At 51.2% G+C, this 16711-nt stretch overlaps 1 protein-coding gene across 1 annotated transcript in view; it reads left to right on the plus strand.

Annotated features, from left to right (window-relative positions):
* UBE3A (ubiquitin protein ligase E3A) overlaps positions 1-3529 on the plus strand; it is a 65854-nt gene extending 62325 nt beyond the window's left edge. The window contains exons 12-13 of the mRNA XM_066355692.1: positions 1125-1268; positions 1993-3529. Coding sequence (XP_066211789.1) covers positions 1125-1268; positions 1993-2113 — 265 coding nt within the window. The 3' untranslated portion in view covers positions 2114-3529. The remainder of the gene's footprint in view (positions 1-1124; positions 1269-1992) is intronic.
* Positions 3530-16711: the final 13182 nt, after the last annotated feature.

The following is a 16711-nucleotide window of genomic DNA, read 5'->3' on the forward strand; positions in this document are numbered from 1 at the left end:
AAGCACAGCATTCATGGAAGCACCGTGTGACCACATTGAGCCTCAAGCAGGTATGTGCGTGGTCTCCTTGCTGGTGACGCTCCGCCAGTTCTGCCTGTTGGCGACCAGGGTCCCTGCCCCTGGGCTGAGAGCAGGGGCTGCAGCTGCTTTTGAGGAGTAGTGAGTTTCTGCTTTAGAGGTGTGGTGGGATTCCCATCTGAGCCCTCTGCTAATGGGATCAGTCCCACTGAACTGGGCGATGCTGATCGCTCTTTCCTAGGTAAGTCTCACTGAGTCATGTTGGCTAGTGTATAAATAAATTACTCTGTTAAGAGTTGTTTTATCTCTGTGATTTCCTTTTCTTGTATATGTTTATTAAGTATTGCTGCCTGTCCTATGGTTTGAAAAGAGTACTTCCAGAAATAGTGTAAGATTAGGATTAATTTATTCTTAACTATTTGATGAAATTCACCATCAGGATCTTTGAGGTTTCCTTGTGGCAGGTTTTGTTTTCAGTGTGTTTGGATGTTTTCATAGGCTCAGTAGCACCAGGTACTGGTCATCTGTTTCCCACCCCTGTGTAAGAACGGGGGAGCGGACAGCAGGCACCTGTGGGAGGGTCTGTACCCTGGACCGCGGGTGCAGGTGTGCCCGGGCACCACCAGGCGTGGGCCCCCCACAAGCTCCCTTCCAGCTCCCCCTCCTGGCGCAGGCGTGTTGTTAGAGGAAGTACCTAGAACAAGGACCCTCAGACCTTCAGGATGCCAGGCTGGAACAACACGGCCAGCCCCCCATTCTCCCTGCAGGACCTGCTCTCGATGCCAGTGCTCTAGGGCATGGAGGGCCCTGCTGTGTGTCAGACACGGACGGTGTGGGTGGGTGATGTGTCCTAGCCTGTCCCCAGCAGACGGGGAGAAGGGAGGACGAGGGTCTCTTGTCCTTGGATTTGTCGTGTTTGTTACCAATTATATATTTCTAACGGACTACAGTTTACATGACTGTTTCCTTCAGATAAATGCACACCCGTGAGACTCCTGGTCACAGGTGACCAGAGGTGACTCCTCAGGGCTCCTGACCCTAAACCCCCATCCGCGCCTGTGACTGCTAGTGTGGCCGCACTAAGCTCAGCCCCTCTCTGCCCATAGGGAGTTCTGGGAGATCGTCCACGCATTCACGGACGAGCAGAAGCGGCTGTTCTTGCAGTTCACCACTGGCACTGACCGCGCGCCCGTGGGCGGCCTGGGGAAGCTGAAGATGATCATTGCCAAAAACGGCCCCGACACGGAACGGTAATGGGGGGGTCGCAGCCGGGCCGTGCACCACTGCGCGTGTGGGCCAGGGCCATGGAGCGCCAGCTCACGGGCTCACCCGGCCCTGGGAGGAGCACCGCAGCGCTCGCCTGATCTGCGGATCTTGCAGATTGGCACGAATCCGTTCTGGTTCCCAGTTTTCACAGAAAGCCACGTTATGTGACACGTAGAGTGGCCAAGCTGAGGCCGCGAAGGCTGTCGCACCTCCACTGTCACCATCACCACGCGGGCTGTGCTCACCGTGTGTCAGCGGCATCCTGGCCGCCGGGCCCAGCACAGAAACACCCGTTAGCATTCTGCATTATTTAATACGTGTGGGCATGAATGTGAACCTGTTATATTCATCCTCGAGTTCCTTACACAGTCGTGTCCCTAGCAGTATGTCCAGTAAGGAGTAAAGTGTAATTTGGAGTCCTGAGAACCAGATTTGAACATGACCTCCATGTGACAGTTTCGTCACCGCCCTGTAACCAACCCCGCTCTCGAGCGGGCTGGGGCTCTGAGGTCAGTGCCGAGCGTGGTTGCTCAGTGACCGCCGTCCCCCCGCAGACGGAGCTGCGCAGACAGATGTCGGCAGCTGTCTTGCAGGCGCACAGCTCGTCTGTGTGCTCGGCACGCGTGCCCGGCGCGGCCTCGGGAAGTAGCGTCCCGCGGGCCTGAGCCGCTTCCTCTGACTCACCTCCTTCCCTTTCTCTCCGTCTAGGTTACCTACGTCTCATACTTGCTTTAATGTCCTTTTACTTCCGGAATATTCAAGCAAAGAAAAACTCAAGGAGAGGTTGTTGAAGGCCATCACTTACGCCAAAGGGTTTGGCATGCTGTAGGAGCGCGGAGATGGAAGAGATCGTGCCACTGTCCCGCGTCGAGGAGGTGGCAGTGGCGCCCAGCACTCATGGCTGTAAGATAGTGACCCGCAGTAGTCACCTGTGTCTGTGCCTCCCTTCTTCACTGGGGACATGCGGGCTGAACAGCAGATGTCAGCTACTTACGAACAAACCCTTTATTATCATTATTTTTCTGCGTGAAAGTATTACTCATTCTTTCACCTGTATGTACAGAGAGGTTCTGAATATTTATTTTAATGGTTAAATCACTTTTGCTTGTGTTTATTACTGCTTGAGGTTGAGCCTTTTTGAGTATTGACAAAAAATATATACCAACTAAACTCTTGTAAGGCAAGGACCACCACTGAGGGTAGACCATAACCTTCAAGTAAGTATGTGCTATTTTTCATCCCTGTATCTAACTCAAATCAGGAACTGTATTTTTTTTTTTTTAAAGAAAAAAAAAAAAGATTTGCTTTTGAAACTTGAAGTCTTGAAAAACAGTGTGATGCATTTGCTGCTGTTCTAGTCCCCAAAGAGTTTTCTGTGAAGTAGAGAAGGGAGGAGGCGGGGGGACAGCCCGCAGTCCCCGCAGCAGGTGGAGCCTTGTGCCAGTGTCGTCCGTGCGTCTCGCGGTGGCCGCTCCGTGCGCCCTCTCCGCGTCGGCGAGAGGACGGGGTGGCTTCTGTTCTCCTGTGTCGTCGTCGTTGTTGTTGTTTCACGTTTACTGGGGAAAAGTGCATTTGGCCAAAAGAAATGGTGAGTCAAGCCTGTTGCAAGAAAGTTAGGAAGTTCGTTGTTTATAAACACAAAAGCATGTAAAAGTGCACTTAAAATAAATTTTGATTCATTGCTCATTACCTGCATTCTAAATAGACAATCCAAAGTCTTCCCTCCGTGGGGCCCGGTCCCGCGCGGCCGGGCTGGCCGAGGGTGCGCTCGGTGTCGGCGGGAGGCTGCCCGCAAGCGGAGTGTGGCTCCCAGTCCCGTCACCGTGTGTCCCCAAAGAGTCAACCTGACTTCCGAGAGTAAGTGTTAGAGACTCCGCTCGCGTCCTGTGGTCCGGTCCAGGTAGGGTTAAATTATTGGACATTCAGAAGTTAAGTAGCTCCCCTTCCCGTCCTCTGTGTCGATGACGTTCACTTTTACTGCAATATAAATAAAAGGATTATGTATTTTTAAGGAGAGACAAGATAGTCCTTTACCACGAGCTCCAGCCGCTGTGGGCTTGTGCGTTGCTCGTCTGGTCCCGACACGGCAGCCCGGTGACTTGAGTGGATTGGCAGGAAACTACGGCTTTCAGATCATGGGAAGGGATGCAGGATCTTTTGGAATTACTTTAATTCGTTTAGTAATTGCTATAGAACTGTTCTGTACCATAATGCTGAATAAAACTGTGACGTTGTTCACCTGAAATCTGGAGAAAGAAGACCGTGCTTTCCGTGGTGTGGCAAGGTGGCTGGGCCGGGCGAGCTCTCCACCCTGCAGGGTCCCTGCCGGGCCCACGGGCCTCTGTCTTGTGTCCGTCTGTGTGGAATGACCATCAGCCAAGAACCTGGGCGTTTTCTAATAATTTTGTGCAGAAACCCGTGCGCACCAGGCCTCTGTTCTTGTCACCACAATCTGGGAGGACCCATGGGCACACATGGCCTCGGAGGCACCGGGGACCCAGACCATCGGCCATTCTCCCAGGCACCTGCCCACCGTCCATGCCGTCCTGCGGTGTCGCTGACCGGGATCGCAAGGAGGAGCCGGCAGAAACTTGACCACAGGTCACACACTGCGCCTGGTGTCAGGACACAGAAGCTGGTTCGTTTTCCTTTTGCCCAGAAATCCCCTCTGTGTAGACTGGGGTAGAAGCAGGTTCATGGTTGTGTGTGACACAGTTTACTCTTGTGTTTTGCTCACCTGTGGGCTGTCCGGACGCACAGCTGTGGACCCGGCTTGTCCTCCCCTGGGTTTGGGTGCTGTGACTGTGACTTTCCACAGTGGCCAGGAACCTCTGTAGAAAACAAGGAACCCCAAACCAAACAAAATATCGTGTTTACATTTCACTAGAGAACACTTCAACATGTTCACACAGACAGCATGGAAACAGCCCCTCTTAGGGGAGGCCCCTCCCGAGCCCCCCCCCCCCCACTTACCAGTGCCGACTGCCGTGGGGAACAGTGTGGGTTCCTCAGAAAGTTAACAGTGGAGCTGCCTTTGACCCAGTAAAAGAAACCCAAAACACTAATTTCAAAAAAAAAAAACACTCCTGAGTTCACTGCATAGTTACAACACGCGAGGTTCGGAGGCAGCGGAAGTGCCCGTCAGCAGACCTGTGGGTAAAAAACCGGGGTGTCTGCGGACGGCAGAATAGAGCTCAGTCATGAAGAATGAGGGTGTCCCTTCTGTGGCAGCGCAGACGGGCTAGAGGCTGTGCTAAGTGAGCTCAGGAAGGCAAACCACACGATTTCACTTGTCTGTGGGCTCTGAAAGCAGTGAGGACAGGAACAAAACAGACTGGTCAACAGAGAACAGCTGGTGGCCAGAGGGGAGAGGGCTGGGAGGTGATGAAAGGAATGGATACAGTTGTTACAGACCAGTCAGTCCTGGGGATGATTCTCTCTGGGACACACAGCGACCCAGACCAAAAAAAGTTCAAGAGGTTCACCACCCCCAAACCAGTATTACAAGAAACAGGAAAGGGGCTTTAAGGAAAAGAAAAAAAAAACACATAAAATACAAATAATAAGGTGGTAATAAATACATATCAACAGTAACTTTAAATGCAAAAGACAACGCTTGGGCTGAGTGGGTCACGAAACCAGGCTTTTTTACACGTGCAGTTTACAAGAGACTCACTTCAGAAACCCCCCAAGAAAATGAAGGGCCGGGAAAAGACATTTCATGAACATTGAAATAGAAAAAAGCTAGGGTAGCAATACTAGGCTATAACGAGAGACAGAAGGACCCAGGAACTCCACTTCTCAATAGACCAAGAAGCCCACAACACCTCATTGGAAAGACCAGTACATGTATGTTCCCTGCAGCCTTACAGCAGTCCAGATGGGGAGCCCGAGTGTGGACCCACAGACCAGCGTCAGCTGCATCGAGGTGACGCAGTGCGGACACAGGGACCATGACTCCGCCCCCCGCAGCAGCATGGCTGCACCTGTAGAGGGCGCTGTGCTCGGCGACAGGTCAGAGCAGGACCACAGGGCCTCCCAGACGGGGGGCTTGAGAGGGGACCCCAACAAGCAGACCAGACACAGACTTGGCACCCAGCATTCTGGTGGCTGCCAGGAGGAGGAGGGGTTGTCAGGCACAGATGTGGTTACAGGGCCGTCAGCAACATCGAGTGCAGCACGGGGAACAGCAACACGGAGCAGACGGGGCTCCCTGAGATGGTCACTCGGCAAGTGAAGTCGACGTCTGATCCCAGGCCGTGCGCCTGAACCTAATGTGACAACTGCACTCTGCACACACACAGACAAATGGGGGGGGGGGTTTGCTAGTGCCAAGTCGCCCTGCCCCCTCCAAACCAGGGAGGCTGGCCTTTGTCCCCAAGCCCTGTGGGACACGCTGCTGGCCCCCCACAGTGCCCGAGAACGCCTCCCCAGGGCGCCGGGGGCCCTCACTGCCTGAGCACCCGACCTCGTGAGCACCCGACCTCGTGCAGCTGCTGCCTGGCTCCCTCTGGGGGTGGGTGCTCCTCTTCTCCAACTCAGGGTCCCCCCCCCGCACCCCGACGTCAGCGCACAGGACAGCGAGCCCCTTCGCCTCAGGTCTCTGCCACCTGTTCCCGTCTTTGTATTACCCCCTCCCCCTCCTTCAGCTCCTCAACGTTCTGTGTGACCCCCCCCCAGTACCTCCTCCCACGTGACTCCCTTCACCTGTGTCCCCCCCAGCCCAGAACCCCCCAGCCCGGAGCCCAAAGCAGCCTCCAGACCCAGCTCCCTGGCCAGCGGTCAGTCGCTCTCATTCTGCTTAGACACACGTGGCTTGTTTCGGTCTCCTGTGCCCCCAGCTGCCCCCTGCCGAGTCCGCCTTGCAGCTGGCATCCTGCGCCCACTGTGCCAGGTCCCCATGCAGCCTGGCTGCCCCCTCGTGCCCTTAGCCCCTCTGCCGTCAGTGCCCTCGCCTGGTGAACGGACGACGTCGCCTGGGAGGTGTCCAGAATCTGTCTACAGGACACGCCGGCCTGTCCTGCTCTGTTCTGTCCTCGTCCACTTGTGGGATCACACACCGGTCTCATGACATGAGCTGGGGGCTGCCCTTCCTCCTAAACCCAGGAAGGTGTGTTTCCTCAGAACTCCCTGGGGACCCTGGCCCTGTGCCTCTCAGCTGTTGGGGGACACGGGGAAAGGCCCCTCCAAGGGACACGTGTGACTGTGGCTAAGAGGGCTGTGGGCTGTCGTGCAGTGTCCACTGCACAGGCCGGTTCCCTGTCCAGAGCCAGGCACGCAGCAGCTGAGGGGACGGGAGGCTTCTGGCCCCGCGAGTGGCCACTCGGGCTCCCGGGGGACGCACCTGACGAGAGCAAGCCTCCCCCCCCCCCCGTGTCCCCCTGAACGCTGGTGCCTCCCTGTCCCCGCACCGGACTCCCACGGGTCCTGTTCCCCAGTCCCCTCCGTCCCGCTGGGAAGGAAGGAGCGGGAGGAAAAGACATCGGCCCCCCGTGCCCCACCTCGGGCCCCCACACAAGAAGGCCCAAGCCTGAGCGAGGGCACTGGTCACAGAGCAAGCGCCGTCTGACGTCTCACCAGGGCGGACTTCGCAATCCAGAGAACTGGGTGCTGACAGCAACCTCCCCCCACCCCAGAAAACCATCAGAAGGATCCAGGCAGAGGGCAGACTCTGCGCCCTCCCCACCCCACCCCTGCCTCTCTGTGTGTCACAGACACGCTCACGGCGCAGGTTAGACCTGCGGGAAGCACTTGGGACACAGCAGACACAACGAGGAGCCCCCCACCCCCCCACCCCGCAATCAATCCTGCCTCCCACACGGCCGACCGCTGCGTGGTGTTCCCCCCTCCCTCACCACTGACCAAGCCCTGACCCGGGGGGAGAGCTGGCCCTGGCTCAGCTGGGGTGACGCGTCCAGAGGCGGCTACGGCCACACAGGTCGAGAAAAGGGCTCCGGGCACACAGACCGCAGCCAGAGCCACGAGGGCCGAGAGGACATGGTCGCTGGAGGGAAGAGCAGGAGCGCGTGGTCCCTGGACGACAGGAGACCCGCAGGACCGCGGAAGCGATCACTGGCGTCTCATCTCGGCTGCGCCCCGCCGGACACCGAGCCCTCGCGAGCAGGGCCTCTGTCCACGGCTGGGCCCCGGTGCCAAGCAGAGTACCAGTGCTTCCACGAGCCGCGCAGCAGCCTGCGCCTCAGAGAGGCCCCTGCCCTCCACCCTGCTGTCTGCACTCCCCCAGACAGCCCCCCACTCTCGGCTCCCTGCGGCTCCTAAGAAGGGCACACGTGAAGGAAATGTCAGCGGCAAAGGCCGTGACCTGCCAGCTGGGCTCCGCAGAAATGCCAGCATCGCCTGACCAGGCGGTGGCGCAGTGGATAGAGCGTCAGACTGGGAGGCGGAGGACCCAGGTTGGAGACCCCGAGGTCACCAGCTTGAGTGCGGGCTCATCTGGTTTGAGCAAAGCTCACCAGCTTGGACCCAAGGTCGCTGGCTCGAGCAAGGGGTCACTCGGTCTGCTGGAGCCCCCTGGTCAAGGCACATATGAGAAAGCAATCAATGAACAACTAAGGAGCCACAACGAAGAATTGATGCTTCTTATCTTTCTCCCTGCCTGCCTGCCTGTCCTTATCTGTTCCTCTCTCTGCCACAAAAAAAGGAAAAAAAAAAAAAAAAAGAAATGCCGGTGTCCCTGAAGGTGAGGCAGGGCCTGGGGCGCCCAGGCCTGGCTTTGGGGTCCCCCCTCCCCCTGCTCGGCTGGCACCCCCCCCCCCCCCCCCGTACTGATTGCTCTTCTGAAGGTGGCAGGAAGTGGGTGGCTTTAAGTTCCTGAGACCTTGTAGGAGACGGGCTGGCCCTGTCGTAGCCTAAGGCTCAGTTTAGGACTAAGTCATTCCCACTCTTTTAATGCTAAGATCTTTTCAACACTAAGCTTTTCTCCACACCCTTGACTGTTGCATGATGTGGGGTGGTGCACTCTTATGAGGAATCCAATCTATGCTTCAGATGAGACTTTGTATCAGAGACTTCCCTATTTGTATATTGAATTAAAGGCTTTAATTGTCTATGCTATATAATAAAGCAAAGACCAGGGGCTTGCTCTCTCTGATCTTGCCATCAGCACTGAAGAGGCCTCCCGACCCCATCCTCTTTTCTCGGTGAGTTTATTTTCTTAATTCCGCACCCTTGGGACCCAGAATTACTAGCCGCGCTGGTCCGCAGCAAGACCTTGTCAGCCCTCCACCCTGGGTCCCGCGGGGGTCCTGGTGCCGCCCCGCCCTGAAGCCACATAGGGGAGCCCCATTAAGTACGGAAGGGTGGCTTTCTGTTTCTCATCACCACTGCCTGTGCGTTGTCAACGTTTCCATGCAAGTAACCCGGAGGAAACTGATGAAACTCACATGAAACCCACACGAAGGGGAAGCTGTCACTCTACCCCCCCCAGCTACACAGGTGACATGATACCCAGGACGGCTCCACCATGTGTTTTCAATGTGCACCCCACCAGGGTCCTTCTGCGGTCATCCTGGGACAGCCACACTTAGGAACCACAGACCCCACGTCCAGAGAGCCTGGCTGGGGTGCGCACAGTTCCAAGAGGAAGATTCGTGGCAATACAAGGTCCGCCTCAAGAAACAGGCGAAATCTCAAGCAATCGAACCTTACACCTAAAGGAACTAGATGAAGCCCAAAGTTAGCAGAATAAAGAAATCAGAGGGGGAAAATAAAATAGAACTAAAAAAAAAAAAATTAGAAGATGAATGAAACAAAGATCTGGGCTTATTTGAAAAGATAAAAATGTGATAAACCTTTCGCCAGACTCATCAAGAAAAAAAAAAAAAGATGGCCTAAATATATAAAATAGAAATGAGAAAAGTAACACCCGACTCCACAGAAATATAAAGTACTATAAAAGAATACTATCAAGTTCTATGCCAGCAAATTGGAGAACCAAAAAGAAATAGATAAATGCATAGAAATATATACTATTTCAAGACTGAATTAGGAAGAAACAGAAAAAATGAACAGATTACTAGTAAAGAAATTAGTAATAAACCCCCCCAATCAAGTCCAGATGGTTTTATAGGTGAATTCTACCAAACATTTAAAGAATACTGTTCCTTATCAAATTGTCCCCCCCCAAAAAAAAAACCTGAAGGGAAAGCTTCCAAACTCATTCTGTAAGGTTAGCATGACTGACACCAAAACCAGACAGACATTACAAAAAAAGAATATTACAGGTCAATAGTTTTGATGAACATAGATACAATTAAAAAAACCACATCAAGATAATAGCAAGTTGAACTCAGTCAATAACACCATAACCAAGTGGCATCGATCCCAGGGATGCAGGGATGGTTCAGTCCCCACACACCAGTGAATGTGATCAACCACATATACAGAAACCCTGTGTTCATCTTAGTAGATGCAAGAAAAGCATTTGAAAAATTCAGTATCAATAAAAAAAAATTCAACAGCCATTTGTGATAAAAAAAACTTTCAACTAAGCCGGTATCGAGGGGAATTTATCTCAAAGCAGTGAAGGCGACATGACAGGTGCACAGCCATCCCTACACCCAACGGTCAGCTTCTGTTACTGTTACTAAACACAGTCTTGAAACTTAGAGCCACGGCCATCGGACAAGAAAAACAAGTAACAGGCATCAACGTTGGAAAGGAAGAAGAAATAACTGTCCCTGTTCGCAGACGACATGATTTAGACATAGAAAATCCTGAGGATTCCACCATAAAACAATTAAAACTAATAAAATTCTGTAAATTTACAGAATACAAAATTAATGTTAGGAAATCTGTTGCATTTTTTTTAAATTTTATTTATTGGTTGTAGAAAGAGAGGAAGGGAGAGAGAGAGAGAGAGACATCAACTTGTTCCTGTATGTGCCCTGACTGGGGATTGAACCCACCACATCGCATACCGGGACAATACTCCCACTGACTGAGCTATCGGGCCAGGGCTTCTTATTTATTGATTGACTTTTTAGAGAGACAGAGAAAGGAAGGAAGAGAGACAATAGAGATAAGAGAAGTATTCATTTTCTGTTCCACTCAGTCGAGCAATCATTGGTTGCTTCCCGTGTGTGTGTGCCCTGACTGTGGGGGTCAAACCTACAACCTTGTCATTTTGGGATGATGCTCTAACCAACTGAACTAACCAGTCAGGGTTATCTAGGAACAAATTTAACCAAAGAGATACAAAAAAAACTGTACTAAAAAAAAAAAAAAGACATTGATAAAAGCAACCAAAGAAAATATAAAGGGAAGTTTATACTGTGATTATGTATCAAAAGAATAGTATTAAAATGTCTATACTATTCAAAGCAACTAATTCAATGCAGTCCCTATCAAAATATCAATGGCACTCATAGAACTAGAAAACATAATCCTAAAATGTATCTGGAACCACAAAAGACCTCAACTAGCCCAACAATATTGAGAAAGAAAAAGTTGGAAGCATCGTGCTCCCTGATCGCAAACTATATACAAAGCTTTAGTAATCAAAACAGTCTGGTACTGGCAGAAAAACAGACAGAGCCATCAATGTAACAGAATAGAAAGCCCAGAAATATCCCCATGATTATATGACCAATTAAACTATGGCAAAGGAGGCAAAATTATATAGTCAACAGAGAAGTATGTCTTCCATAAACGGTGCTGGGAAAATTGAACACATACAAGCAACAAAGAAACCAGAGCACTTTCTTACCCCACATACAGAAATAAACTCGAAGTGGGTCAAAGACTTAAATGTAAGCCCTTCTACCATAAACTTCTAGGAGAAAGCAAGGAAACCAAAGCCAGCCTGCTGAAGTGGGAGAAGATATTTCTAAATGATGTATTTCATAAGGAGTTAATACCTAAAGAACTGCTACACCTCAAGATTTAAAAAAGAAAATCTGGTTTTAAAATGGGCTGAGGACTTGAATGGACATTTCTCCAAAGAACATGTGCAGATGAGACACACGGAAACACGCTCAATATTGCTAACAATCAGGAAAATGCAAATAAGAACCACAGTGAGCTATCACCTCACACCCGTCAGAATGACTATCGCCCATAAATCAGCCCACAGCAGGTGCTGGCGAGGGGTGGAGAAAAGGGAGCCCTCCCGCGCTGCGGGGGGAACGCAGACTGTGCGGCCACCGGAAAACAGAGCGAGTCCTCAAGAAACTGAAGACGGAATTACCATGTGACCTCGCAGTTCTGCTTCCCAGTATTTATACAAAAAACTTCAAAAACACAACCGTGCGCAACCCCGGGTCCGCCACAGTGTTATTTACAGTCACCAGGCTACAGAAGCGCCCCGTCAACAGATAGAAGGATCAAGGTGTGGTGCTTCGACACGACAAAATGCTCCTCAGTCAGAAAGAAATGAAACCTTTCCGTCTGGGACAACATGGCTGGACCTAGGAAATACGCTCAATGACACACACAGGTCCCGAAATACAAAGGCTATACTATGTCACTTATAGGCGGAACCTAAAATAAATAAGTAAATAAAAATAACCTAAATAAATGAAAAAACAAAACAGAGACAAATCTGCAGACAGGGAGACCACCCCGATGGTGGCCGTGTGGGGGGTTAGAGCTACACACCGCCAGTCAGAGAAGGGGTCCCGGGAGGTAGAGAGTCAGGGACACTGGCATAACTGTCACAGCGTCAGACGTGGGTGAGACGCAGTGGGGTGACTGCCTCCTAGGGTACAGAATGTCTAGTCACTGGGCTGTACACCTGAAACTCTTAAAATGTTTTATGTCAACTGTCGCTTAAAAATAAATTTTAAAAAAATGTTAAACCAGCCTTGCAGATGTCACCACTTGACCATGAAGTACTTCTATATATGATTACAATTTTTTGCCTTTATGCTCATGAGGGATATTATTTTATAAATTTTTTCAATTTTTTGTCTGTTTCTTTCCTATCAGAGTAATGCCATCTCTATATTTAGAATGAATTGGAGCCCTGGCTGGCTGGCTCAGTGGTAGAGCGTCGGCCTGGTGTGCAGAAGTCCCGGTTCGATTCCCGGCCAGGGCACACAGGAGAAGCGCCCATCTGCTTCTCCACCCCTCCCCCTCTCCTTCCTCTCTGTCTCTCTCTTCCCCTCCCGCAGCCGAGGCTCCATTGGAGCAAAGATGGCCCGGGCACTGAGGATGGCTCTGTGGCCTCTGCCTCAGGCACTAGAATGGCTCTGGTTGCAACAGAGCGAAGCCCCAGATGGGCAGAGCGTCGCCCCCTGGTGGGCATGCCGGGTGGATCCTGGTCGGGTGCATGCGGGAGTCTGTCTGACTGCCTCCCCGTTTCCAACTTCAGAAAAATACAAAAAGAAAAAAAAAAAAGAATGAATTGGAAAGCATTCCTTTTTTTTACATTTTCTAGACAATTGTAGAATTAGTATTCTTTTTATTTATTCTGAAGCTATGGGGGCCCGGAGTTTCTTTGTGCAAAGGATGTTAACTACAATTCAATTTATTTCATTAAAAAAATGTTATTCAGACAACACACTTCTTCTTGATTGGATTTTGGTAGTTTGTGTTCAGTAAAATTTTCCATTTAGTTTTTCAAATTGATAAGCATAAATATGAAGATTTATGCACACACATTTTTATAAATTCCCCTTCTTATTACTGTAATATCCGTAGGCTCTAAAATGATGTTCCCTTTCACATTTTTAGATACTGGTATTTGTATCTTTGCCTTTTTTTTTCCCTTAATGAGTCCGGCTTGAATTTTACCAAAATTCTTTCTCAATTGATCAATTTTCAATTTCATTCATTTTCCTCCTTATATATTTACTCATTCACAATTTTATTAATTTCACTCTTATCTTCATTGCCCCCTTTCTTTTTAACTGTTGGTTTAATTTGCTTTTTTTTTTTTTTTTTAAGTTCCTTAAGGTAGAAATACAGTTGAGCCTTGAACAACATGAGGGTTAGAGGCACTGACCCCTCCGCAGTGAAAAATCTGTGTATCACTCTCCCCTCCCTAACTTCACTACCAGGAGGCTTGCAGATGACATGAACTTCCTATGGACACATATTCTGTGTGCTCTCTGTAGTATAGACTGTATTTTTACAATGAAGCAAGCTAGAGGGAAGAAGCAAGTTTTGAGAAAACCAGAAGAGAAAATGCATTTTGGGCACTGTACTGTATCAATACGGTAGGTTTATATCATTAGTTTACAAGACCAGTCATCTCTCTGTGAACTGGTATTATAATACACAACACAGTAGATGTCGTAGGTGTAACGAACACGACATCCAAAGTAAAAAGGTAACATGAAAAGGAAATGCATAGTTATTGATGGGCATAAGGCATTCTGTAGCCTGGTGCTTCAAGCAGCTCTCACAGAATGTTCATGGCACGCAGCCTGTAGTCATCCTCATAGGACAGTAAGTACTAGAGACGTTACATTCAAAGAAGCACTCACCTGTGATGACAGGATACAGTTTCCCCCAATTACCAGGGAGAAAAGAGTATTGGACAGTCATATAATTCTTTGAATGACAAGTAATAACACAGTAAGAAACGAAGGTGGTTGGTTTCAGGTGAAAGCTCACTCACCTCATGCCTCGGCCAGCCGTCCGTCTGTCTCCCAGGCGTCCTGCACACGATGTTCCCACGAGGACACTTCTACACTCATCACCAAGGCCGCTCCTCTTCCCACCGCAGGCGCAGGAGGTGAGCAGGGAGGCGGGGACACTCCGAGAATCTTTTTGGAAACACACTGTCATTTCTGTTGGACATCTTGCTTTTTCCTTCCTCTAAGAATGTTTCTATTCCGTCCCAGACCCTTCTTCCACCACGCGCCTCCATTCCGGTGCCCACATCGCGGAAGCACCAGCTCCACCGCAGCCAGTCGCTCTCGCACACTCAGAACCCTCTCAGACCGAGTCCTGCCACGCCTTCCTCCTCCTCCTCCTCCTCCTCCTCCTCCTCCTCGCTCTGGTTCCGAACCTCTTCTCCACCAAGCTGTCCTCCATGAATTCCACTGCTGTGCTTTCTGTTTGCTCTTGAATTTCTCCAAGACCCATACTTTGAGACCCTTTCACCCTCCGACATCTTTCTTTTTTAACATCCACAAAGCGTTTTCATGATTTCTTTGAATGGCTCCTGTTGTTCAGTCCTGAGAAGTCGTGCACAGCACCTGGACAGTTCTCTGCAGCGGGATCCATGGTTCGGGCCTGGTGGCTTGAGCGGCTTTTCCTATACAAACGATGGCATCTCCCTGGTGCACTCCTTTCCGATTTCCAAGCTGTTCTCTCTACTGAACTGGACATACTGTGTCCGAGGGCCAGAAGGCCACTTGGACGCTTTCGGTGCTGAACTCACGCAGTGCCGGGCTGGGTGCTGTCCACTCTCCAAAGAACCTTAACAGACAGTCTCCTACTGGCAACGTCCTTCCGGCTTCAGGGACAGAGTTCCATCTGTACAATCCATCCAGAAAAAGCGCTCTCACTGCCCAGGTCTCCTCTGGCAGCTGCTGTCTGTCTTTCCTTCCAAGCTGGTTGTCAGTCTTTCCTTCCAAGCTGGTTGTCCGTCTTTCCTTCCACGCTGGCGTCTGTCTTTCCCTTCCGGGTGAGTGGCTTCACAGATTGAGGGCAGTCCTGACCCAAGCCCACCGTCGCCTGCCCGTAGACCGAGCCCGTGCCTTCTGCCTCCAGCCCTGTGCTCCTTCTTCCTGGCTCACAGAGGTCCCTCCGGGGCTCTCGCCTGCACCCCAACCTGCCCCACGGCCGTCCTTCCTCTGTGACTTTCTCCACGGTTTCCGAACACCTGCTGCTGCCCCTCAGTCCTCAGAAGCCGCTCCCGTCACTGTGACGTTTTGTTTTTTTAAGCAAATCTCTTTCCAAAGTGATCAAACCGTCCTTGGCCGCCGTCCCGCCTCCCGGCTGCCCCGCGTCCCGTCCGCTTCATGCCGCCATCCATTGACTCCCCTCTTTCCAGAACCGTCCTTCTCTCTGAGCCGTCCTGCGCCCACACACAAGCCGCCCTTCCATCCAAGATGCCAGCCCGCGAAGCTGCCGCGCTGGCTTTGCCGCCCCTCCTCTCTCTCTTCCCAGGGGTCCGCATCCGTCCGCCTCGCCACGTGGGGTGAGCCCGCCGCACGCTCGTCCACCGTCCTCGTCCCGCGACTCCACCTCCTGCTGCTCCGCGCCTTGTCCCTCGGGAGCTTCGCCAGTGGCACTTCCTGCGGGTCCCGTGGTGTTATTCGGGGCTTACGGAATCACACTGAACACAATGAGAAATACACGAGAACCACAGAGGTCACTCTCTCCTGTGACACACAGCTGACCAGAGCTGCTCCCGCAGAGCCGGGCAGCGCCCACCAGAGGCCACACGAGGAGCACAGGAGGATAGAGTACAGTGCGCCCTGCAGTTTCTCGTCCTGCGCGGCTACAATGTTAACACCGCATCTCCACATTGGTTTCTGTTGCTCTCGACTGGGGTGTCTGTGCCTACGTTCTAATAGATTTAAATTTTCATAGTACATGTGTGCATATTTTTCTGGTGGTAAATAATAAAATTGACTAGTGTAAATAGTTCATGCTTTCATGACATACCTTAAAATTTTTTTTCTAGGCTACACAGTTCATCTGCAAGTTTTTTTTTCAGATTGTCACAAATCTCCAAAAATATTTTACAAATATATTTATTGAAAAAAATCTACATAAAAGTAGATCTATGCAGCTCAAACCTGTGTTGTTCAAGAGTCAACTGTAAAGTCATTGGTTTTTGGACTTTCTTCTTCCTAACACAGACATTTTAGAGCTCTGACTTCCCCTAAATACAGCTGTAACTGCATCACATCAACTTGAATATGCTGTTTTTACCTTTATTCAGTTCCAAATCCTGTGTGTTTTCCTTTTTGTATCTTCTTTGACTAATGAGTCGGTTGTAAGTGCCAACGGCAGTGTCAGGTTTCAAAGGGTTGTCAACAGCTATGTCTCTTAACTGATTTCTTTTTTTTTTTTTTTTTGTATTTTTCTGAAGCTGGAAACGGGGAGAGACAGTCAGACAGACTCCCGCATGCGCCCGACCGGGATCCACCCGGCACGCCCACCAGGGGCGACGCTCTACCCACCAGGGGGCGATGCTCTGCCCACCAGGGGCGACACTCTGCCCACCAGGGGGCGATGCTCTGCCCCTGGGGGGGGGGGGGTCGCTCTGCCGCGACCGGAGCCACTCTAGCGCCTGGGGCAGAGGCCAAGGAGCCATCCCCAGCGCCCGGGCCATCTTTGCTCCAATGGAGCCTCGGCTGCGGGAGGGGAAGAGAGAGACAGAGAGGAAGGAGAGGGGGAGGGGTGGAGAAGCAGATGGGCGCTTCTCCTGTGTGCCCTGGCCGGGAATCGAACCCGGGTCCCCCGCACGCCAGGCCGACGCTCTACCGCTGAGCCAACTGGCCAG

The sequence above is a fragment of the Saccopteryx leptura genome, chromosome 13 (assembly GCF_036850995.1).
Source record: "Saccopteryx leptura isolate mSacLep1 chromosome 13, mSacLep1_pri_phased_curated, whole genome shotgun sequence".
NCBI classification, from domain to species: Eukaryota; Metazoa; Chordata; class Mammalia; order Chiroptera; family Emballonuridae; genus Saccopteryx; species Saccopteryx leptura.